Here is a 26,816-nt window from a genome sequence, read left to right on the forward strand (position 1 = left end):
TCTGCTGTGCAATGGTTAAGCTTAACTGTCGAAGTGTTAGTTAAGAGACTCCTAGAGAGGTGACTGGATCATGGAATACTACTTGATGTTCATAGTGGAATGTGCTGATAAGAAGGGGGCCAGTTGGAGGTGGGGGTCACTGGGTGTGTGCCTTTGGAGGATCTCTGCCTGGTGCTCTTCTGTGCACTACTCTGCGGCAGCCATAAACTAAGCCACTTTGCTCCATGCCCCTCTGCCATGATGTTTCTGGCTTGGAGCCAACTGACCATGGACTGATACATCTGAAATCATTAAGTCAAATTAAACTTCTCCCTAAGTTGTACATGTCAGGTATTGTGTTCCGGCAACAGGGAAGCTGATCAATACATGAGGTTACAGCTCTGGCTCTAGCAGGACAATGACTATGGTGCTGGGTCACTCCAGAAGGTCACTTTGAACTCTGTCATAAACTCTGCCAAGGTAAAATGGCATCAAGCAAGCCTCTAGCTCAAGATATATTTGGGGAAACTCTACATTTGTAAGATATTCTGAGGGAAAGATGCGAATGGCCAAATTCATTTGGGAACCACTGCCTTCTACAGGAATTGCCTTCTCAGCAATTCTTTGTGCACACAGCATAGACACTGAGAAGTCCCAACATAAAGGATCGAGTTAACTTCATCAAAGTCAGCATTTTTCAATTTGATTGGTCAGAGAACCCTACTGTTACACAACATCCTTTTTATTTTTAATCAACATACAGTATTTGTTTGCATTCATAGAGTACAGTGTGATAATCCAATCTGTGCATACAATGTATAATGATCAAATCAGGGAGGTTGGCACTTCCCTCTCTTCAAATATTTATCACTTCTATGTGTTAGGAACCTTCTTCTAGTTAGTTTGAGGTATATCATGAATTGTAACCTACGGTACTATGGAACACTAGATTAATGTCTCCTATATAACTATATTTTGGTATCCTTTGCTGATATGTCTCTATCTTCCCTCCCCCCACATACTTCTTAGTCTCTAGTGACCACTATTCTATTTTCTTAGTCTATGAGCCTGACTTTTTTAACTTGCACAAATAAATGAAAACATGCAATATTTGTTTTTCTGTGTCTGGTTTCTTTCACTTAATATCACCTTTAGTTCCATCCATACTGCCACAAAGAATTTCATTCTTTTATGACTACTTAATATTCATATATATAAATTATATATATAAATGCATATATATACATACCATTTTCTTTATCCATTCACTCACTGATAGGCACCTCTGTTGATTCTCTATCATGGCTATTGTGAATAGGGCTGCAATAAGCATAGGAGTGCAGGTAGCCCTTTGTTATAACTATCTTCTTTCCTTTGCACATACACTCAGCAGTTGGATTAGTGGATCATATGGTAGTCCTACTTTTAGTACCCTGAGGACCTTACATGCAGTTTTCCCTAATAATGACACTGCCATCAACAATGTGTAAGAGCTTCCTTTGCTCCACATCTGCACCAGCATTTGTTATTTTGATAACAGCCATTCTGACTGAAGTGAAATAATATTTCTTTGAGGTTTAGATTTGCATTTTCCTAGTGATCAACAGTGTTATATACCTCTTGGTCATTTCTATGTCTTCTTTTGAAAAATGTCTTGTTAGAGTTATAAATCAGATTTGTTTGTGTTCTTTATGTATTCTGGATATTAATCCCTCATTAAATGAATAATAGGCAAATATATTATCACACCCGGCAGACTGTATTTCAACTGTATTTTTTTCTTTTGCTGTGAAGAAGCTTCTTAGTTTGATATGGTCCCATTTGTCTAATTTTGCTTTTGTTGTCTATGTTTTTAGGATTTTATGCAAAAACAATCTTTGCCTATACAAGTGAAGCATTATTTCACCTATTTTCTCCTAGTAGTTTCATATTTTTAAGCCTTACATTTAGGCTTTTTGTTCATTTAAATTTTTTTTTATATGGTGAGATGGCAATACTCTAGTTGTATTTTTCACATATTTATATGCAGTTTTCCCAACATGTAAAATAAAACATCTAGTAATAAACTTAACCAATGAAGAAGATTATCTCTGTAATGAAAATTATAAGACATTGACAAAAGGAACTGAAGAGGACATCCCATGTTTATGAATGGGAAGTATTATTAACAAATATTCAAGTACCCAAAGCAACTTACAGGATCAGTGCAATACTCATCAAATTACTAGTGACATTCTTTATGGGAAAAAATTCTAAAATTCATATAGAACTACAAAACACCTCAAATACCTAAAGAAATTCTGAGGAAAAAAACTGGAGACATCACAATAAATAAATACTAAAGTCAATAAGTATTACAAAATTATAGTACATTAATCAAAACAACATGGTACTAGCATTAAAAAAACAACAACACACAGACCAATGAAACAACAGAGAACCCAGAAATTAATCAGATGGCAAACTGATTTCCAACAAAGCCTCCAAGAACATACAATGAGAAAGGATACTTTAGCTATTCAGTAAAGGGTGCTAAGCAAAGTAGATATGTAACTCCCTCTTAGATTATAAAAAATCCACTTCAAAAAAAATGATAATCTACTCCTAACCTCTACCAGATTCAAGAGACTCAAAACAATGGTCACCCACTCCTACATGGGCCCATGCAGTGGTGAGAAGCTCACCGACTTATGAAGCAGTGCCCCCATTAGTGGATACACAGATGGGCATGAGTCAAAGACCAAGAACTCTGCTGAAAAGCAGCTTTATACCTAATTTTTTTCTCTGCTACAAGAACCAGTGTGGGATCTTATACAAATGGGTTAACTGCACTATCTCCTCATGCATAAACTGTTGCTAATTATGCCTGCCTATGGTATAGGGATTCACTAATAATATTGATGACAATGCCTACCTTCATTAATCACCCATGATGGGCCAGGAAATGTGCTTAGAGATCTCCATCACCCTAAGGGAAGTTATTAGCATCCTCATAGTACTCAGGAAGAAAAAGAGGCTCAAAGACAGCAAGGACCTTGGCCAAAGAAGTTACCAACAGACCTAGTAATGCTGAGCTGGGCTCTGAACCCAGACTCATCTGAGATGTTTGTGCTCTTCAACAAGGCAAAGGTAAAGCATGATGGATACTCAGAAAGTGTTCTGCACCTTCCCAATTCTAACCTTCCAAAGCCCCACTAAGAATTATGCCTGATTTAAGGGTTGCCTTGATGTACCCATGTCAACCAGCAGCACTATGGCTTTCATCAACCAGGGGTGGCTCAACCCCACCAAACCTGCGGGTAACCTCCATAGCTGTTCCCAGCAATCCCAGGCAGCCAGACCCACCCTGGTCTTTTTCCCATGGCATAAGGGTCACAGAAGCAGTTGCCTTAATCCACCAAGGGCTATAACAAATAGCGCCAAATGAACATTGAGGTAGGCATTTCCATATAGGAGCCTTCCTGAAGAACACATTCTCAGGAGTGCTATGAGAATTGTTAATTAGAAAAGAGAATGCTAAATTGCCATCCCAAATATCTGCACCACTTTGAATTTTCACTAACAACAAGTGAAAACAAACATTTCCCCACAATGGCTACATAAAGCAAACAAAAAAATACCCACAATGTGTTCCTAAATGAGAAAAAGAGGAAAATGCATATTTTGACCTAAGCTTTGTCTTTTAATAAAGGGTAAACAATAATTACATCATAACAGATATGTGGGGAAAGATGGACAGATAGCAGCACACACTGAATTCTCAGTAGGAGTTATCTCTGAAGGATAAAAAAGGATAAGAAGTTTATAAGACTTCCTATAAGTTTGTAGGCAGAAGAAAAACCTTCAAGTGACTTCCTAGGAAAAAGAGATAGTAATAAATAACTACATGTGAAACCAAAAAACTTTTCCAGATATGAAGAAGATGCAATCCAGTGTTTATATTCTAGCATGGCTTATCGGCAGAAAGCATCCCTTTGTTTTTAAAAAAAAATTTTTTTTTAGATGAAAGTACTGCACAAGATAAGCAGCCTGTTGATCTAGCTTTGCTAGCCACAACCCTTGATTCCAGCCACATCCGGGTCTCTTTTTCCATGTACAGGTCAGTATTGTTACCACACTGTTATTCCACTGAGAAATGAGCACATGCTTACTATTAGCGTGACTATATTTTAAGTCACCCATATTTGTGCTTCCCTTGCTGGGAATTTAGCTCAGTGTTTCTGCCACCTACCTCACAGGCACAAGGTTCTGAGTTCGATCTCCAGTAACAAAAAAAAAAAAAAATGTTCTTCCCTCACATAGCCACTATTAACATTACTGGGTTTATGTCCTTCCTGATTTGGTTCTATGCAAAGGTCCTTATGCAATGCAGAATCCTACACAGTTGCAATGAAATAATATGTGCATCTCATGTCTTGCATTTTCCTGTACAACCTTCCTACTTATCTGATGCAATTTGGCAGGTGCATGTGGGACAGCTGTGGTACTCTTTCACTAAGTAGTGCCATGGTTTCCTGAACCACACTCCTAAAGTCAGCTCTTCAGACTACCACCCTTTTTTTAATTCCACTGTTTTAAATGACTTCATACAGAAAGGTTTCTTTGTAATTAAAAGAGATTCCTAAAAATGGACTCACCAGGTCAAAGGACACAAATGTTTTCACAGTTCCAAATACCCATGACTAAATTATCCTCCAGAAAGTTCCCTCCAGGGGCACAAAAGAAGAGGCAGGGGTTTGCATCACCAACATCTCACCAGCATGGGGTGTTGCTTAACTGAGTGGTGAGAAATGGCATCTTACTTTGATTTCCATTGCTTTGATTACAACTGAGGATTCCCGGGTTTCCCATATGTTTGTTAACAAGCTGCATTTCTTCCTGTGATTTGTTTCATCGTGTTCTATCCACATTTACACAGTGATGAGTTTATCTAGGTTCTTCTAAGCTCTCAGCTTTCTCACACTTCTACTGACTCCTCTAGATCTTGGCCACTATCGTATTGAAGAGCTAATAGAATCTGTAGTCCCTGTTCCATGAAGCAGAAAGCAAAGGTCCAAAGTGAGTAGACTGGCTTTTTTTCAGTGTCAAATAGCATGAACTAGTACAGCTAGGACCAAAACGTGCCTTCAATTACCAGGGGTCCAGGTAATACAGTGCTTAGGGGTGCAGGCAGTGCAGTGAATAGGGGTGCAGGTCTGTAACCTAGCTCCACCCTCTCCAGGGGTAAAATCAGCTATCTCTCCTGGGGCAAGTAACTAGAGACAAATGAGCTAAGGGGTATGGAGCTGGGGGCAGTGCCAGGCTCACTGTAAAAGCACCACAGATCATTCTGGAGCACTTGTTGATTGCCTTGTGGTGGAGCCCCCTGCTGGGCCCTGGGAATAGAGGGATGAGACAGGAGCTCAGTCTGGCAGGGAAAGCAGATACATGGCAGACAGCCAACCATTGTGCAAGGCCCTCACACTGAAAGGGCTCAGCTGAGGACCTTGGTCCCTTTACTGGGGCAGAATCTGCCACTCCATTTCAAATTCATCTTTCTGAAGTTTCACATCTGAGCACAGTCCAGCTCCTCCAACCCAATGTCATCCATAAGGGTCACACACCCAACAGAATGGCTCTCATCAATTTTCCCACATCCCATCCATCAAACCCTCCTTCTCCGACACTCCCCTGGGCAGGCAGAATGGTGACATTTTTGAGCACCTACATCTGTAATTTTCTCTGCCCAGAGGTCCGGCCATCCATCTGCAGGGTCTGATCCCTGTGGCATCTTCAAAGAGCTACACCTCTGGGGTCTCCACACACAGGGGCTGCTGGTGAATGGATGTGTCACAGAAGATGCCCTTGGTATTCTGTCAATCCTGCAATGCAGCTGGCTCTTGGGGAGGCACAAGAGGATTTAGGAGCTGACTGTCAGCACCTCCAAGTACTAGGCCCAAACAGGGTCAGTTATTCTGACTCTGCAAGGCATCAGTGCAGAAATGAGGCCAGCGCCTGGTGACAGGCATGGGCTGGGAATACACAAACCCTGGGTCACAGTGACCTTGGCTGGCTGATGACTCTGGGCAAGCACCACCCTCCCCAGTACCTTATCTCTGAAGCCAGAATGAAAGCAAATCTGGCCCAAAGGCTTATGGTGCCAATTATTGTGACCATATCCACAACTGAGGCCCCAATTCTTCCAACAGCATTCACACTGCTGAATAATAGCAGCGACCAATTACTGAGCACTTTTCATGTATAGGGCAGTATTTTCAACATGGCCCAAGTGTTATCTCAGTAAATTCCTGGCATGACCATATTCAATCATTTAGCCAGCTATTTGCTGAACATTTTTCAAAGTGCTGGAGATACAAGCATGAACAAAACAGATGAACATCCTTGGTCTGGTGAAACTTAAGTGAGCTCAATACATAAAATGTACAATAAGCAATAAAAGTCATCAATGTTGAGAAAAGCATGACAGTAGAGAGGAGGGTTAGGAAGTGTGCAGCTGAGTGTGAATGTTCCAGCAGGTTGGCCAGGGAAGGTCTCACTGGACAGGCAACAAGGACATCTGGATTACTAGTCATACTCACCCTTATCTGTAGGTAGAGGAGACTACACAGCTTGACCCACTATGGCCAATGGGACGCTAGCAGATATGATGCAAAGAAATGCTTAAAACATGGTGGTATAGGGACCATGCCAAAAGAGAGCATCCCTTGGGTTTCTGCTGCTCTTCCAACCCCTACCCAGCCAAGATGCTAGAAGCAGAACCCAATAAGCCAAGTCCGGATGAGGCACCCAGCCAACCTGCAAGGGTGCATGAGACCCTGGATACAGGTGAGACTTTGGGGTTGTTTGTTACACAGCATCACATAGTCACTGGTGACTGACAGACTTTAAGGAAGTGAGAGAAGGAGCTATATGACCAGCTGGGAGTAGGCTTTTCCAAGCAGAGAGGACAGCAAGTTCAGAGATCCATGTTCAGGAGCCATTGTTGCATGCTTGAGTGACAGCAAAAGATCTAGGCAGCAGAGACAGAGAGACCAAGGAAGAGGGTGGCAGAAGGCAAGGTCAAAGAGAGTGAGTGGTTGGATTGATTCTTTACAGGCTGAGTGATCAAATACTTTGTCATTCAAACTAGGGCACAGCTAGCTTTTTGTTGAAATAAAATCTACACATAATAAAATGCATTCTTTTAATATACAGTTTGGAATTTGATGAACTCAGTCATGTAACCAAACTTTATCCAGACATAGAACAGTTCGATCACCCACAGAAATTCCCTCATGGCTTCTGGAAGTGAACCCCCTACCGCTAGCCCTGGAACATACCGACCAGCTCTTTCCTGAGTAGTTTGCCTGTTCCAGTGCCTCTAACGAAAATCATGGAACGTGAGTATGGAGCACCTTTCACTTGGCATATGCTTCTGAGAATGAACCCATGTTATTGTATTATCATTAGATTGTTTCCTTTTTGATGTTGATTCATATTCCATTGCATGGATATACCACATTTGTTATCCATCCTACAGGTAAAAGACACTGGGCTTTTCCAACAGGGAATTGTCATGAAGAAAGCCACTGTCAGCACTCACATAGAGCAAAACAGGATGATTTTTAAGTGCATAATTCTTCCAGGACAAGAAGTATAAGTGGGGACCACTGCATCCAAACCAGGAAGCATGTTCACACAGCTTGGGGGCTTGAGACAGGGACTCCCACTGTTGTTGAGACAGGAAGTTGTGGGAAGACGCTGAGCACAGCTACAGTGTGGCTGGCTGAGAATTTAGCAGGATCACTGTGACTGCCTCAGAACACCAAGCTGCAGAGGCCCTGGGCGGAAGCAAGAAGGTAATCCATCCTCTAAGCCTAATGGCTTCCACAGAGGCTTTGGCAGTGGCCTTCAAGGCTGTGGGCATCGGTGCAGCAGGGGCTGAGGCTGAGGCATGGGAGGGCAAGGAATGGATTACTATAACCAAGTTGGGTCCGCTGGTCAAGGACATGAAGACCAAGTCCTTGGAAGAAATTTATCTCTTCTCTTTACCCATCTAGGAGACAGAGATTATTGACTTTTTCCTAAGCATATCCCTCAAGGATGAAGTTCTGAAGATCACACCGGTACAGAAGCAAACTCGTGCTGGCCAATGGACAAGATTCAAGGCATCTGTCGCCACTGAGGACTACAATGGTCACACTGGTCTGGGTGTAAAGTGTTCCAAGGAAGTAGCCACTGCCATTCACGGTGCCATCATTCTGGCCAAAATCTCCACTGTCCCAATGCAAAGAGGCTACTGTGGGAACAAGATTGGCAAGCCTCACACTGTCCCTTGCAAGGTGACAGGCCACTGTGGCTCTGTGTTGGTGCATCTGATCCCTGGCCCCAGAGGCACTGGCATCATGTCAGCCCCTGTACCCAAGAAGCTGCTGATGATGGCTGGTATTGATGACTGCTACACCTCTGCCAGGAGCTGCACTGCTACTCTGGGCAACTTTGCTAAGGCCACCTTTGATGCCATCTCCAAGACCTACAGCTATCTGACCCTGGACCTCTGGAAGGAGACTGTCTTCACCAAGTCTCCCTACCAGGAATTCATTGACCATCTTGTGAAAACTCACACCAGAGTCTCCGTTCAGAAGACTCATGATCAAAGAGTAGCTACAATGTAAGGGTTTCTACAGAAGAAAAACAAAAATGAATGAAATCTGAAAAAAACAAAATAGAGAACAAATGAGTTCCTGCTAAGGGGGAGCCCTGACAGGACCCCACAGCATGTATATGCCCATCCTGGAAAGGCCCGGCCAAGGGCAATGCCAAGAGCCTGGAAGGAAGGAGCTGGGCCTTCCATGGGGCAGTGCAGGCCAGTTCCTGAGACCAGCAGAGGGGAAGGAGCACGAGGGACAATAGGAGCAATGGCCAACAGTACACAAAGGATGAAGCCAGCAACAAGGACTGCTGATGCTGCTGCCACTCTGCTTCCAGAGGATGACCTTCTGAGGCCAGAGACCACTAGAGGACACAAGAAAAGATGCTGAGGCCATCATCTACCCCCTGGAGCCTGGACGAAGCCCATAGCTTCCTGCTACCTCCAGATCTCCACAGCTGCTGGCTAGATTTGCCGTCTGTCCCCTGAGGAAAGGGCCCAGTCCCAGGGGTAAGAGCCAGTCACAGGAACAGGAGCCCACATGGACAAGCAGTGATACTGGGGCAGGGAATGCCAATTCCTCAGCTGGTTCACCGATAACTTCGTTGGAGGCAGGGACAGGCTCTCATGTCACACCAGTCCCAGCCACAGTGCTTATGTGCTTATAACAATGGGGAAGGGCTCAGAAAACACATGACCTACACCCCAAGGGTAGCAAGGATAAAAGGCAGGGGTATGGGGTACACTGTCCACCTCCCTCTGACCCAGCCATGGCACAGAGGAGACAGAAAATCATTATTCACCACTGCTGGGCCAAGTCCTGCACACAGGGAAATAAATTAGTTACCCAATGACAGTTAGTGCCAAGCACATCCTCATAGCATTTCCACCCAACAGGAGGGAGTCACCACAAATTGTTCTTCTCAAGCCTCAGGATACAGCCGTGCTCTACCTCCTCACAAGCGTGGCTCTGTGGTGTGGCCCTGAAGTCTATTCCAACTATAGAAATGTGAACGCACACGCACACACACACACACACACGCACACACACACACACACACACATGCACACTACAGTATAACAAACAGGTGGGGGTGAGTTCAGCCCATTGCACTTGCCACACCCCACTATCCACCTGCCTTGCTCTTTTCAACTGCACAAAGTTAACAAGAGCAGGTTTAGGGACAAAGAGACCAGGGTTCAAACCCAAACCCAGCAGGCAGAAGGAGCTCGCTCCTTTTGCAAAGCTGCCAGATAGGCTGGCTCAGAGCCCAGGTGCACCTGAGGCCCTTGCCCACTACATTTGCCCTGTGAACTCCCTGGGCTCTGGGGACCAGATCTCAGCAGGTGCAGGGTGCCAGAACTCTCGTGCGAAGGTCGAATATAGCCTGCTGCACCTCTGTCCTCCAACTTGTGGGGGCACAGCTCACTCCCATCTGGGGTTCTTTCTAGGGGTACAGGGTGACCCAGACAGGCAGATGCCTGTGATGCTCAATGCATCCTCAGGCCCAGTGTAGCTGGCAGCAGACGGGCTATGGCCAGAGAACAGCTCCATGCCATGCACCAAAGACAAGCCCACCAGGCTGAGTGCCAAGTACCAATCATGGCCTCTTTGGTGGCCTGGCCATCCCCACACCTCCAGACCCTAATGGTAACAGGGCTCTGACTTTGTCCCTCCTATTTGAATCCCACACCCAAGCAGGTACCACACCCAGGTACAGCAGAATTCACCCTGACATCTCACTCCCACACCCACCTGGGGCCTGAGCCAGTGCTCTGGGCTGGTCCACATGTCCAGCAGCCAGGCAACATATTGGAAGGCAGGTGCCTGGGGCATGAGGTGGAGGACAGGAGGCAAAAGATGCAGCAATCAAGAGCAGGGAAGCAAAAGAGGCCTACAGCAGGTGACAGGGCTGTGACAGGTCCCCAGCCCCCACATGCCTGCACTCACTGCTGAGATTAATGTGCTTGACAAATCAATCCTACCCACTTCTGACTTCATTGCTTATTCACATAATTAGATCCAAGTTGGGCTCTTTTTTTTTTTTTTTTTAAGTAGTGATTTCCAGTTGCTCTGAACATCTGGATTAGGCTCTGGTTGCTTTTCCCCAGTAGCTGAAGGAGCACTTTCAATTTAATGGGCTGTATTTCTCAAAAAAACACTGCCCCAAATACTAAGTGATAGGGTATTGAGGGAACTTTAATATGGCAAGGAGACAATGGGGAGAAAAGGCCACCCCTGATCCAGAGGGCTGTGGTGAGTGCCCTCTGCACAGGTGGGAAAACTGAGACCTGGAGGATGGTAGCATATTCTGCCCAAGGTCATACCAACATGGAATGCAGTCTGGTCTCTGCACCATGCTGTCTCCCAGGAACATGGCCAGTCTGCTCCCCATTTTAGCCTCCTGTGGTTCTCAGGCAGACACAGACTGGAGTCCTAACTTCCCAATGCACAAATCTCAATGGTGCAAAGCAGAGCCCAAGGGGGTAGGGGTCCTTCCTCAGCAGTTTCTGGGCACATGAAGTCTGCACCTCCCACCCAGCAAGCACAAACTAAGCACCTTGGGCATGCCAGGCACCGGAGGGGTGGGGGCAGACATACTTCCTCTCTAGCAAAGATTAGGATCTAGTGAGCGAGACCGATACTAGTCAAATAAGAAGATGGCTAGATCATTGCAGAGTGCAACATTCTCTCAACAAAAAGCTCGGGGTGTCATGCACCTGTCTGTCTAATGAGCCTGAGGACAGCGGGTCACCCAGGGAAGCCTGCCCGGAAGAGCAGTGCTAGGCGAGACGAAGATACGACAAACTTAGGAGATCTGCAGGGGGGACCAGAACAGTGGGGGCTGCTGCAAGGTTAGCAGTCCCTGTGAGAGAAGATTCTGGAAAGGCCAACATCCCTAGCTGCAAAAGAAGGTGACAATTCCCACCACTCACCCAATGTCCGTTTCTCCCCTGACCCTCTGATCTGCTCCAGAAAATTTCCCATCAGTCGAATCCACGGAGGAAAATAAAACACTACACAAGGTTTTCACCAAACATTGTCAGAAAGAATTGACTGAGGAATGGAAGCGGCCACAATGTCCAATAACAGGAAACATTAGGTAGGTTATGAAACATCAATTCTTCATCTCGGAGCAATCATTAAAAATGATCATTACCAAGGCTTTGCAACTACACAGGAAATGTTCATACCAGGATGCTAGGTCAAAAAGGCAGAACACAAAATTACATCTAGATTATAAGTGCTTATGTTCGGAATCAGCGCACATGCAGCCAGGGAAGAATACAGAAAACAAAAGCAAGGCCTGGGTCAGGCACTGAGTCTATAAAATTCTTCCTGGTGCTCATATAATGCTCTTTAAAACAGCAGAGCAGGTGCACTGCACCTGGGCACAAGAGGAGGGAGGCGTGAATTCAAGTTGAAGTTGTTCTTAGGCTGCAGGCTTGGGCCATGCTGTTTATTCTCTAATTCCTGCTCCTTGATGAGAGGGTGAGGGGATTTAGTGAGGTCAGAGGTGTGGCTAGGGAAGCCAGGGAGGGAAAAGGAGGGACCAAATGGTGGCCAGAAGTGGAACAGTTCTGGGGCTGGGCACACTCAAGACAAGGCCACAATTACCTACATCGCAGAATTGAAAAGACTGAACAGGAGGAGACACAAAATGTGTCTGGGTTGTGGGATGATTCAAACAGTACTGGTTATCAACACTGCTGCTTGCTTGGAATGGAGCTTTGTCCACCAAACAGTCCCATCATTTTCCTCTGGGCCTGGAAACTTCCACAAGGGAAGGTGTTCACACATGTGTGCATACCCACATATACACACACAAGTGCGTGCACACACACACACACGTGTGCAGCTGACACTGTGGCACCCCACCCCATCTGGCCAAAAGAGCAGAAGCTCCTTGGACAGGGCCAGGACCAGTCCTTGTCCACCCCTGTGTCAGACTGCCTGCTTTTCTCCTCGGGCTGGGCTCATTTATATTTCGATGTTCGCCTCGCTTCCGGTCTTCATGATCTCCCACTTTCCATGACTCGCCTGTCCTATGCTCACCAGAGAGGTCTCTGAGCACCCCAAGCTCTCAGCAATACATTTTGGAAAAGGTGAATGGTGCTGCCTGTGTCTAGCGGTCCTGGTGTTGATCACTAGGCTTCCCAAATTATTTCAGAATAGGCCCTGCCTCTGTCCTCACTGCACAGGCTGCCCTCCCAGAGGGCCCCTCATCCCCACGCCATCCAACCCCAGCCTCACACCTCCCATGGGAAAGAAAGCAGAGGGACACACCCTTCCCTCACCAGCCCCTGCTTCTCTGTTCTTTTGGACCCTTCTCGGTGCTACCCCTCCCAGTGTGTTCTGTACAGTGTAGACACACATCTTTCATAGCAAGCAATTGCTCCCTGCTGCACCCTCCTTCTAGGAGGCTTTCCCTCCCTGACAATCAAAACAACCATTTCCCTAACTGCAGTGAGGGCCTCTGCCTGGCTTTGTGTCAGGAGTGATGACCAACAGTGGGGGGGGGGGTCCCCCAAGGTGGGAAGCAAATGCCCTCCCTGCCCAGCATGAGTGAAGTGTTCTCAGCAGGGGACTTCGGACCCAGCCCAAGAAGATTCATTAACTGACTCCAGGAGCCTCAATCTCCAGGCCATCAGACAAAGGCCACCCTCAGGGTCACAGTGCCAAGTAGGATGGCTCTCCAGAGAGCCAGGCCAGCTCCTCACACCTCAGCTGCACAGGACAAGCATCAGCACTGCTTCGTGTCCAGATGTCAGGTGGGGATCAGGCCACAGAGAACCTTCAGCCACCAGGTCACCAGGGAGATTTCTACACACATCATTGGCTGGCCTCACTCCCAGGCAACATCATGTTCAGGCCAGGTTGAGCCATCCTGGTTTTCCAGAGCCAGACCTCCACTGGCAGATGGCTGGCATGCACATCCTGCTCCATACCCTGTCCAGCAAATGACACCGCCTCACCAGGCCTCAGTGTCCTCAGCTATAAAAAATGACCCTGAAAAGAACACTTACGAAGGTACAAAGCAAACTGTAAAGAGCCCAATACCAAGACACACTCAATAAATAGTGCTACCATGCCTTCATGGACCACACCATCTCTATCAAGTTCTCCCCTGATCCAAGTGGCCTCTGCAAAGAGCTTTGTATGTGGAAAGGCATGGCTCAGCCTGTGCTAGTGCTACCCCCAGCCCAGTAGGGATGCTGTGGGGTACAATGCTGTGGGGTACAATACCCACCTTAAGGCTCAACCCCACTCAGCAACCACCTACTAGGAAGGAAGGCACTATGGCCAGGGAAGGGGGAAAGGCTGCGGACCGGGCAGTGCCAGTTCCATCTCTCAGGAGCCTGGGTCTTGCTATTGCCCCCTGTAGGCCATTGCTGGAATAGCCAGTCCAGCACCAGGCTGCGTCCACGTCCCATCCACTGCCCTTGTTCTTCCTCCTTTTCCCCCACTGCGACATTGGGAAAGGGGGCTACCCTTGCACCTTTCATCCTAACAAAACTCAGGGCAAGCCATCTAATTGGGGACTGAATGGTGGCCAGAGTGGAACAGTCCTGGGGCTGGGCACACTCGAGATGAGGCCACAATTACCTACATTGAGAGCTGAAAAGACTGAACAGGACAAAACGTGCAGCCAGCAACACCTCCAGCCGGAGTATCTACGTGTGTCAAGACAGAATCAATCCAATAACTTGGCTTCACAATCAAATATAATTTCATCCATTCACTTACTTTCTTACTGAGTAAATAGTTCCCAGAGCCCCATCTGTGCCAAGCATGTTGTGCTGGATATGAAGAACACAGAAACAAATGTGGCCCAGTGTATCAGTTAGCTACTACCACAAAAATGCTGCATAACAAACTACCCCAAATGCAACAGCTAAAACAAGCATCATGGGTTATCACAGAGTGTGAACTGGTGAGAGCAGGTCAGCTTCTCACTGAAGCTTTGTGGGTCAGCTCAGTGACTGATCTACCCCTAGGTCTCATTCTCCTTGCCCAGTGGCTACAAGGCTTGTTCTTTCCTCATAACAATGAAAGTGATAGAAACTCAGATTACGGGTGGAAATATCCAGCATCTCCTATGCTCCAGGTTCAGTCATCTCTACCTACGAGCCATTGGCAAAGTAAGCCAAAGGGCAGGAAGTACAGCCAAGGCCACAGAGAGAGAGGGGCACAGAGACATGAGGGTAACCACACCTTGGGCCACACCTGCCTCCTTCCCAAAGAGTCCCTTGGCCAGACAGGAAGAGCAGGGTGTCCAGAATAACAGTTCCCAGTGGATCTCCCCAATCACTGAGGTCCCTTGGGATGCAGGATCTTTTCTGCCTGAAAGGTTATCTGTTCCCTGCCTCATTTCCTCTACAAAGTAGACAGACAGGAGTTCTCAGATGTTTGACGGGGGAGAAAAGAGGAGAACTGGGGCTCAAAGGATTTGCTAAAGCTGCACTCTACTACTTCAGTTTTCTGCATTTGGTGAGAGGGTTTGTGTATTTGCACTTGGTGAGCGTGTTCACAGGAAAAAGAAAGTAGATGCAGTATTCACACTTTCCCCAGCTAACAGATACCAGAGTTTGGCTGGACTAATCTCATGTCACTTGAGGAGGTCAAAAAATTCAAACAGATGGGAAAAGGCCCTGAGAAAGACGTACATCCTTAATTCACAGAAGGTACCATCTTTTGGAACAAAAAGAGAAATTTCTGGATGACATTCAATGGCAAGGAGACTGTCTTAATGATATGTCCCAAGCATACGGTGAGGTGCTATCTTCATCCATGTGATGGTCAAGGCCAAGAAACCTTGATCCCTGCTCAGAGCCCCACAGCTGGTGAGTGGCAGAAGTGAAGGTGCATGTAAATACTTCTGTTGCACGACCTCTGCTATAGTAGATGCCTGCAATGACCCAACACAGGAATCATTTGGTTCAGTCAGGTGAGGACAGAGCACCCAACTGGATGCCATGGCTAGAAAAAGAGGACTGAGTTCTGGGACCTGGGACCCCAGGCCAGGCCAGACCCAGCCCACAAGAGCCAATGGGCTAGGTGGAGAAGCCTCAGGCTGTGTCTACAGGTTGGGAGGTGGCCCAGCTCTCCTGCACAACCTCCTGGACCCACCTCATTGGCTAGTCGCAGGGCTATGATCCTCTTCCAAGTTCCTCAAGTGAACATCTGTTTTTCTCAAAGCTGTGAATGTCACGTCAAGAATTTCCAATTACCTTCCCCTTGGTTTTATTTAGCATCAGTGTATTGGAGGCATAATTAGTCGGAGATGAAAACCTGTATTGTTCCCTTCTCCTCAGCAATGAAATAGGTTTCCAAATGTGCTAATAGAGAGGATCCTTCTCCAAAAATGACAAAGAGCAAGTGGAGAATGAAAGCAGGAGTGAAATACAGATTACTGACAGTCACAGCCCAGGAGAGAGTTGTGGAATATGAGGATGGTTTCTGCCACGAGTCTCCTGCCGTGAATCCCACCTCTGGCTCCTAATGAGGACAAGCGTTCTCCACAGCACAAACATGATGCTGACAGAGGTGAAAGGCTGGCTCCACTGACAGGGGTTCTAAGGAAACATCACGGGATTACTGATGTGAGTATCCAGCAGCACTTTCCCCGAGCTTGGCCACACACGGAGCTTGGCAGCTTGCACAGAGGAGCACAGCTTTCACATTGGCCAGGGACCCCCAGAATTGGAAAGAAAAGTCATGAGCAAATCTTACACGAGTGGATGACACTCCTAGAAGATGGAGACTTGTGTACCAAGACTCAGATTTTCTCCTTGAGCCCAGCCCTTGCCAGGGACTCAGCTTCTTGCCTCTGACTTGTCCAACACTTGTCAGAGTGCACCTTCAAGGATCTTACTTGGATACACACAGTGGTGTGTTTTCTGATTTATCAGTTGCCTCTCTGCACAGAGCAGCCAGAGGGAAACAGGCCATGTCATTGTCCTCTGATGTCTTCTCTTCACACTTAATAAAACCACACTCCTCCCTCGGACCATAGAGCTAGCTCTCCACCCTCACTGTATGGTCCCTCCCCTCCTCTCCCTCAGCTTGAGCCATGCAGTCTTCTTCTGTTCCTACCTCATGCCGGGCTTTGCTCCCACCTTGGGACCCTGGCAATGGCACAGCTGGCCACACAACCAAAAGCGGCCCAACCACCCACCGCCTGGGCCTTCTCTGCATCCCTCATGGTACTCTTTGCCCCTGGATATTATCTCACTTGTCCCTCTTCCTCTCACCTAAATGTAAAGTCCCAGGGATGTGCAGACCTCACTTGTCGTAGTCCCCACTAATCCCAGCACTTTGCAGGGTCTCTAGTCACTTTTCTGGTCATTGGGACACAAGAGCTGACTCCCACAAATTAAAGGAGGGAAGATCTATTTTGGCTCATAGTTTGCAGAGGTTTCAGTCCATAGTCCTGTGGCTCCCAAGCAGGGCAGCAAGATAGAGGGGTATGGCGGAAGAAAAGCTACTCAGGGAATGGCCACCAGGAAGCAGAGTAGAGGGAGGAGCCAGAAAGGGAGATAAACCTTTCCAGGCTACACCCCAAGGACCTCTTCTGACTAGACCCCACCTCCTAACAGCAAGTTAGCTGTGATCCCCCATAACCCAACACCTCCCACAGATCCCACCTATGAATCCATGAGGTTCTTAGGGGACATCTAGATATAAACCATAGCATAGGGGAGCTGACACACAGTGGGTGCTCAGTAAATACTCACAGGCTCTACTCCAGTGGGGAGCAGGGGCTGGCATGCCAAGAGGAGCATAAGGTGTGTGTGCCTTATCTTTAAATAGATGAAAGGCTGTTGTGGGTGAAAGAAAGCAAAATTGCTATGTTGCCTGAGAATGCTTATCCAATGCCAATCAAAGATATAGGACAGATTTTGCCTAACAAAAGTAGGAGCTTTCTCACTATGGAGCTTCCCAGGATCAGAATGGATTCCACAGTAGATGGTGAGTTCATCTCTAAAAGTTTGTAAGCAGAGGCTGCTCCTGGAGCTCACATAGTGGAGAGATGACAACCTCCTGATTTCTGCGTCCACAGCATCTATGTTGGCTTCTTCTGACCAGTGGCAGGACAAAATCCCATCTGAATACTCCTTCCTCCCCGCCCAAGGGGACTCACAGAGCTGCTGCAGTTCCTCAGGCTCACTGGGATTTTCTAGGGGGGAAAAAGCAGGGACAAAAAGGGAAGCAAGAACAGATGTAGACTATTAAAGGAGGTAGATCTGGAGAGTTGGGGAGACCGTGGCTTGTGAGACACAGAGGGAGAAAGAGACAGAATGAGCGTTCTCAGCATTCAGGGTAGGAAAGAATCCCCTTTAATACTCTTCAAAGACTACCATAAAGAACCGCTTTAGATGTCAATCCTTTGTTCCTAATGTGATTCTACACAGACATGGAGACATGAGGCACCACTATGTATATCTGGATTACAAATGAAGGAGACAATAGATGAATAAATAAATGAAAGAAAGAACAAATGAGTCAGGTGTGGCGATGTATGCCTGTAATTGCAGCACTCAGGAACCTGAGGCAAGAGGACCACTGAGAGTTAGAGACCAGGCTGGGCTTCATAGTGAGTTCAAGGCCAGCTTGGACTACATAGCAAGACTCTGTCTCAAAAACAAGCAAACTATAAAATAACAAATGAGTCAAAATTTGAAATCCACTGGTTAGCCCTGGAAGTCCCACGTCTCTCCTGCCTGTGTTAGAAATAACAGCCAATGTCTGCCAGCTAATGGCTTGCCCTGTCCCAGTGCCTTCCATAGACAGATGCTCCCCACTTATAAGGATTACACTCCAATTAACACAACACAGGCTGAGGTGTCCTACATCTGTGGCATACTCAGTAAACCTATCCTCCCAGACATCCTAACATAGCAACACAGCACACCATAAATTTCAGGATGTTTCCCCTCGTGATCACGAGGTTGACTGGGAGCAGTGGGTACAGAACCACATATCACTAGCTCCATAAAAGACCAGCACTCACCACAGAGGTGTGGTTTCTACTGAATGTACACTGCTTTCATAGTATGATAAAGTCAAACAACCATGAATCGAGAGCCACTTCGTAACTCCTTTAATCTGCCTCTACCCCTAGAATCTATCAGAGCAATAGCCAAACAGCAACACTTCTGCTCTCTCTTATCTCCCCAAAGATACACAAGGAAGAGCCCAGCCAGGAGAAGCTACCCCTCCCCAGCAGCTGGAATGGGCAGGGCTGCATACCTGGCCAAATTTAGAGAGAGGCCTAGGGGCTAAACACAGTGTGCAGCAGGGAGATGGTCACCCACACAGGGTGGACTTCCTCGGGGCTGAGAGTGTACGGCTTGTCCTCAGCCAGAGGCTAGCACAGTCTGACACATGCGCAAAAGGCAACCTGCAAAAACACTGGTGGATTTGACCTATGTTACACTGAAGCCAAGGACCCCTCTGTTCACGGTGAGAGGAGCAGCCTTGAGACACAGCTCATGGCCAGGGGATAAGCTACCTGGGGGAAGCTGAGGCTTACTTATCCGGAACAGCCCAGGATGCTGCCACCAACTGGACTGCCCCTTGGAGCTAGTCACAGAAGGGCAGATATGACCTAAAGTATGATCCTCAAGGAAACTCTGAATGCTCTCCTTCCAGCCTGTGCACCACTACCAGCACCACCACCATCAACACTACAATCATCTCTATTACCACCACCACCACTGCCGCCACTGCTACCACTGCTACTGCCACCAACACCACTATCATCTCCATTACCACCATTACTACCACAAACGCCATCACTACTACCACCACCACCTTCACCAATCCCACATCACCACCACCACCACCACTGTTGTCATCACTATCATCATCAACCGCACAGAACACAGCTCATTTGCCTTCAAAGTGAATTAGATCCCCCATGAAGAATTCCAAATAATGTATATAGATTTTCTCCACTCCTTAAGTGTGACCTGCCATAGTGAAACCCTTCCACAGGGCAAACACAGCACAGAAAGAGAGAAACAGTGAGTGCCTTCACAGTGAAGAAACCTGACAAACGCTCTCAGCCAGGGGGTCAAGGTCAGCATCGGCGGTGAGAAGTCACACTGGCAGTATGTACCTTCAGTAAGATATGAGGAGAATGTACTTTGCCCAGTACTTGTTCATTCATTATAAAAAATATACTACACTATTATAAGATGTTAATTATAGGGGAAATGAGTGTGGGGTAGATAAGAACTTTCTGTAAGTCTAAAATAATTCTGATATTGTTTGCTCAAAAACTAAATGACTCTCGAGTCTCACCTTGAGGTCTATAGAATATCATTCTAAAGTAATTCTCAAAACAGTTTCCTCCTCCTAATTATCTCTGCTTTAGCTCACCCACATTTTGGCACCATCCTTCCTCCCTGGCCCAGGTGTCCCATCCAATCCATCCTGTTCCTCAGGCCACCAGAGTTTTTTCAGGACACTGAGGGAACACGGCACACCCATGTTGGCATGGATCCCACTGTCTCAAGGATTACTTTCAGGTTGCAGCATGGCACACAGCTTCTCTCTTGTGCAGCCTCTCCTTGTACTCTTCCTCTACGTGCTGTCATGCCAACATGACTATGCCTCTTCCTCTAGCATCCATGCTCTTGCTTCCCATGCCCAAACTGACCCCTGATGCTTCCTCGCCAGGGACATCTTTTTCCTGCTGCTTTTCTGGCTCACCCTTCCTTGGCTCCCCTTCGAAATGCAGCTCAGGAGTCACTTCCTACAGAAAGCCTTTCCTCACCCAGGACAGATGTGGTGGCGCTGGGGGGTACCTCTGTAGTCCTGCACTTACATCTACCCTGTATTGTCACTGGCTGTTTACTTTTCCAGAGGACAGGCAAGCCCCGCCACCTGTGTCTCTCAAGCAACAGTCTTCAACAAGTGTTATTTAATGATGAGTAAATGACTGGGAGAAAACAAGTAGGGTGAGAAATCATGGCTAGCAATCCAAGTCTTTTGCTCCTGGGCTTTAAATTACATACTCTACTCTCCAGAGTCCCATTATCCTCACCAGAGTCCTACATAACCACATTCTGTTATATGGCAATAGAATGGGTTACTAGATTTAATTATAACAGGATAATTAATGTCAAGGTATTGCCAGTTTGGGCGTAAATATTAACTATCACCTTCAGTGTAACTGTTCTCTAACTCTACGATTGCAGCTTAGAAATACCATTTTTTTGATGTTCAGTGCTTCGGCAGTGAAGAAGCAATGCTAAGTAGGACAACTGCTTTGCAGACCACTCACCCTCCAGGATGCATACTTTTTCCCTGGCTTGAGCCCGGGCTCCCAGCACAACTAGCCCTGGCATGGGCTGTCTCTCATGATCATGGTGGTGATGGTGAAGATGCCAGTAGTATCAGTGGAACGGTGATGACGGTGATGGTCATGACCACTGCACCTGGCCCTGTAGTTTCTCTCAGGATGTCAGGTGGGTCCCTTGGGAGGTCCCTGGGTCATACATCTCTTCATGGCTTCCATTCCTTTCATGACACAAGAGGAACCACAAAGAGCAAGGACCTTTGGGACCATGAGAGGGGAGGTGGCACAGCCATGTCAGAGGAGATGCTGAGATCACTGGACCAGGCGAGTCTTGCTGTGAGCTCCTATCCTTTCACCACCTCCTCTCCTCCAACCCCCTCAGCATTCTTGCTTTAGCATTCTTCCTAAAGATTATAATTTCATTTTGTAAAAACTTTGCTTCCTATCAATCACCTTCAGAACACTCTCAAACAGTAGCACTATGAATGTTCATACTACAACAGCCAAGTATGTGACACAGTTTCCCCAACTGTCATCTTGTCACCCAGCGCTGCTGCCAGAACTGGGATAGACATGCCCCGCCTTCCTTCTGGTCTGCTGGGTCACTCACACTGGAGAGCTGAACAGCCACCCAAGAAAATGATCACCCCAAGGCCACCAGGCTGTGGAGAAGCCCAAACTAGTAAATTCAGAGAACGGTGAAGAAGAAAACTACCCAAACCTCCAGCTTCTCCAGCCAGCCTCCTCTAGGTCCTGACTCGAGTCACTGGACGGACTCTGAGTCAGACTGCTCAGCTGAGCACTTACCAAATCTCTGATCCACAAAAAACATGGAAGATAACAAAACGATTGCTGGTTCAAACCACTGAGTTCTGGAGTGGTTTATCACACAGCACTAAATAACAAAAACAGAGGTCCAAGAACATGAAAAACAGCTCTCACATCTTCCAGCAACTTTCTGCATGGCCCTGGTCCTACTGTGGGACAGAGACCAAGGTATTAGTGCTCCCAGCCCCAATATCTCCCCAAATATTCATTCAGATTCCAAGACCACAGGGCCTACTGACCTCACACAGCAGGCAGTCCTCATCTGTAACTCACTCCCAGTCCACAAATGAAATAATAGGAGCATTTGGACCCTCTGTGGCTGAGCTGAGACCCCTGGGTTACTAGGGTCTTTAAGCACGACAGAAGTGATGCCAAAGGCAAAATGTTTCTGAGGGGAGGCACCAGTGTCATAAGCATCAACAACAATATCACCATCATCACCATCAGCAGCACCTCCACTACCATCTCATCACTGCCATGACCACGACCATCATCTCTACCACCATCATCACGACTATCATTGCCAGTACCAGCAGCAGCACCCCACCACCACCACCATCCTCATATCATCATTACCATGATCACTATTATCACCACCACCACCACCACCACCACCATCCTCACCGTCACCATCATCCTCCCAACCACAACCATCATCCCCATCGCTGTCATGATCATGACAACTGTCATCACCATCACCACCGCCATCACTGTCATGACATGTCAGCATCATCACCATCGTAATCACTGTCACCCTGTCACCATCACCACCTCACCATCATCACTGTGATGATCATCACCATCATCATCACCATTACCACTGGAATCACTAGCATCTTCACCATCACTACCTCTGTCATCACTATCACCTCCACCATCATCTTCACTGCAACGATCACAGTTATTATCACTGCCATCACCACCACCACCATCAACATCACCACCACTGTATTAATAAGGACATTTACTGAGCACTCACTATGTCCCAGGAACTGTCATAAGCACTCCAAATGCACTGTCCTATTGAACTCTTCATGACATCCCTATGATGTGGTCCTGCCACTCTGCCCACCTTAAAGATTTGGAGCAGTTTTACAACTCATTCATGGCAGTGCCCCGATTCTAACCCCATGTGAACAACTCTGAAAGCCAGAGCTCTTGCCATCTCTGGCTCCTCTCCCCTCCCTGAGCATGAGCAGAAATTAGATTCCCCATTGCACATGTAATCCCAGATTCAGAGAGAGCCCAGCAGTGGGACTACCAAACTCTGATCCTGACAACAAATCCCACACACTAAGCCAAGGCTGAAGCCCTTCAGCAGAAGCAAGATAGGTCCCCATACATCCACTCAGAACGACAAACAAGCCAGGGAGGTGTTCACTGTGTCTTCCATGCAGGTGACCGTCCTGCACAGTGCTCCTCCCTCCTAGGAAGAACAGGAAGACTGAAGTCAGGCACATGGGTCCCTGCCTGCCGCTCCCCCAGCTATGGCACTCAGCTGGGGGCCTCCCTAGCTCAAACAACTTCCCTCTTTGCTTTCCTTTGGAAGCTAAAAATATCAGATTTGAAAGGATACTACCCTTCAGGGAGAGAAAATGCCCTGATCTTTTGTAATTGGCCATTGCTAAGGTTTGAATACAGTCTGTCCCCACCAAGCTCATTTTAGGGTTCAATCCCCAGTGTGAGGTAGTAAGAGGGTATGATTTTAATCCAGTTACCCTGTTTAAAGTTAGGGTCCTTGGAACATGGTTAGGAAGAGATAAGTTCATCAGAGCGGAGTCTCACAGTGAATACCAGTGGTTTTAGGAGAAAGAGAGACCAGAGTTTTTCCTGTCTCTTAGGTGCCCTGTCACCTTGGGACTCTGCCAACCAGAAGGCTATGACAAGATGTGTCCATAAACTTGAACCAGAACCATCAGTGAAAATAAATCTCATTTCTTACTTATTTACTCAGTCTGTAGTACTGTGGGATAGTGAAGTTTGGATTTCTGGCTCCTCTGGAAACATAGGGAGCAGAGACCACAAGGCCCTCTCATGAGGGTCTTGGCAGGGCCTAGCCCTCCTTCTCAGGGCAGGATGTGCCTCTAGATGTTCCCTGTCCTCCTTACACCCACTTGCCCAGCTCCTAGGTGTCCATTTGGATTCATGGTACATAGAAAAGGTTATTCCAAGGGTGGCTACAGCCATTCTTACAAAATCCTTTGACTGTCTTCCAAATCCCCCAGTTAGAGAACTATCCAACAGCTCATGTGGCTGCTGCGACCAAATGGACCCACTTGCCCACTGTGGAGCAGAGTGGACCCTTGGATACCAATTCCCTGCCCATAGATGTAGCTGGTTAAGCAGCTGTTTCCACCTGGGTGCTCCATCCTCTGACTCTGTTCTTCTCCAGTATGAGCTTTCTCTCTGGCTTAGCTTGGCTGCTCTTTAAGGGCAGAGGCCATGTCTCCTTCTCCAGAGCACTCAGTACAAAGGGTCCAGGTAGAGCATGGTGGTCTAGCCACTAACAGGCTGCTGAGAAACACCTTTTCTGTAGAGGATGGAAATGCCAGAAGCTGTCCCTCTTCTGAGCCCAGTGACCAGCCATGGTGAAACTATACCTACAGCTGTCCATGTTCAGATGGCAATGCCAGCTCAGACAAGAAACACCCCTCAAGTTTCCACCCTGCTCCTTAGTGAGGCCTGCAGATGCCCAGGTGGCATCTGAAGCCCTGGAGTTGGGTGTGGGTAGCACTGAGAACCCCTCTCCTCCCCGATTCCCCAGGGACTCCAATAGCTTCTCTAGCTGAGTGCTCAGGTGACACTTCAGCCCTCAGTCCCAGCCAGGCTGCCAAGGGCCATGAATGCTTTGGCCCTTTTTGCTACTCACCTCCTCACCTCAAGGTGCACCTGAATCTGCATCTCCTCATTTGGCTCTTGGAGCTCTGTTTCCTGACCCAGAGTAGATAAGGAACCAGCCCTCCCCGAGACTCCTCTTCTCTGAGACACTGGAATTTTTACCTTGACCCTAACAGGCCCGCTTCTGCAATGTCAACTGTACATTTGCAAAATGCCACTAGCACACAGCTTTAGCTCAAGTCATTCCCATGGCAACCCTCTGGGAAGGTGCTAATATCCAGCTTATGGAGTGTAAACAGGCGCCCAAAGGTGGCCCTGAATTCACAGAGCTGGGATCTAGCTGGGATCTCTTTGCTGCCAAGACAGAGGTCGCTCCTCCATGGAATCAGCAGCCCCACCCTTGTGCAGGTCTCACTGTGTATCCAGCTGGCCACCTAAATGTCTGGGATCTTCTCAGTATGGGAGAACACAGACCAAGCAGAAGAGAGACAAAAAGGGGCACCTGCAGGTCCCCTGCCTGACTCTTTTCATGTACCTCAAAGTTCAAGTCCTGTATCTCCCATGTGATAGAGGCCATTCACCTGCCCTCTCCAGTCCCCAGAGTCCCCAGGGTTTCCTGGATGGGGCTGGGTACACACACACTTCTCCTGGTAAGCGTTCCCTTGCACATTCTACACCATCTGGCTGGTTTCTTCTACCCCCATACTGTGCAGCAACTCCTTTCCCCCAGCTCTGTGACTCCAAGCCTGGACCATGATCCCTGTTCCTGGCCACCTCCCCAAACCACTCGGGCACCCAACAGCGATAGTGGAGATGTGAGGGTAGTGTGCCAGGGAGGGAGATAGGGAGGCCGTGCCATACCCACACACTAACAGCTGCCGTGCCTTGTGCCAGCCAGCCTACCACACTACTTCACACCCTCATAACCCTGTTGTCAACCACTGGCACACTCCAAAATGTGTGCCAGTGACCTCGCTCAGAGTCATACAGGATAGCTGATGTTTCTCCATACCCTCCCCTCCTCTCCTTTCAGACAAGTTCCTGGGGCCCAGAATCATGGTAGGCCCTGCATGGAAGCCGTGCACCCCATGCTGCTGTACCCTGTATTCATTCTCAGGGGAACTTTATGGGTCAGACATGATTATTCCATGGTACAGATGGGGAACCAAAGCTCAGAAAGCCATAGGGTGATGAAGTCAGTGGGAGTTCGTTCAGGTCTGCCTGAACTCTGCCTGGAGTAAGTGTCCCCAGACTCTGCAGGGGCTCTGATGAAAGCATCTGTCCTAGCTGTGAAGGGTGAGGGGGCAGGAGACACAACAGCCAAGCGTGCACAGTGATTGGTGCTGGGCTCAAGATAAAGGGCCAGTAGAAGTTTGTTCAGGATGCAGGGAACCCAGAAAATGTAACACTGTTGTAACAGATAAGAGACAGCAGGCTGGGACACCAGAGCCAGCAAGACCAGCACTGCTCAGTGGCCAGCAAAGGAGCCGTGGTGACTTATCTAGGATGTGAGGTGTTAGGAGCAGTGAGTGGAATCTAGGGACACAGGGGCAAAATGACAAAGATCTGTGGGCTCTCTGCAAACAGGACAGCTGTCCCTTGGCCTACTGGCTCAGCCAAGCTACCTCTCACAGCAGGTGAGCTCCAAATCCACCCACTGGAACAAACTAGAAAATGTTTCTTCCCCATGGTCTCTTTTCCAAGAATTTCTAAGGAAAAAAAATGGATTTCTCAGACTCATAGCACTTTTGCTGAAATGCTAGGGTCTTAAAATCCACAAACAGTAGAACATAATTAAATGTAAATGCAGGGTCATCTTTAAACATTAATCTTCTATAATTAATTAGTAATTTTAAATATTCTGGTAAATGATACTTAAATGACATGGAATTATCCTAGCTCAGAATGATAAAGTCGTCTGCTACAAATTTGCTGTGTTGGAGTGAGAAATATTTGCATAGATCATGTAGGACAACAGAGCACTGTGATTACTTAATTTACCTTTGCTATAAATGTATTAAAAAGCACAGTCTTTATATTCAAATCAAGAGAGATTGACTTGCTGCAGCAGAATCCAAGAAGCAATTGACTGGAAGCAGAGAGTTAGCCCAATTGCATTAAGGATTAAATTGGTCCAGCCACACCTCACATCCCCACTCCCAAGCAATGGGAGGACGACAGCAGGTCCCACACTGTCTGGCTTCCCATCTGCCATGAGCATCTCCCTGCAA

At 47.3% G+C, this 26,816-nt stretch overlaps 2 protein-coding genes across 3 annotated transcripts in view; one reads left to right on the plus strand and one right to left on the minus strand.

Annotated features, from left to right (window-relative positions):
- Window positions 1-26,816, minus strand: part of Grid1 (glutamate ionotropic receptor delta type subunit 1) — a 652,399-nt gene that overhangs the window by 437,411 nt on the left and 188,172 nt on the right. The gene's annotated exons all lie outside the window — the stretch shown is intronic.
- On the plus strand, window positions 7,895-8,633 carry LOC104861226 (40S ribosomal protein S2-like). The gene is given in 1 exon segment (XM_033765775.1): window positions 7,895-8,633. A coding segment is annotated over 1 exon segment (666 nt). The 5' UTR covers window positions 7,895-7,967.

The sequence above is a fragment of the Fukomys damarensis genome, unplaced genomic scaffold, assembly GCF_012274545.1.
Source record: "Fukomys damarensis isolate Sample0158 unplaced genomic scaffold, DMR_v1.0_HiC HiC_scaffold_1, whole genome shotgun sequence".
NCBI classification, from domain to species: Eukaryota; Metazoa; Chordata; class Mammalia; order Rodentia; family Bathyergidae; genus Fukomys; species Fukomys damarensis.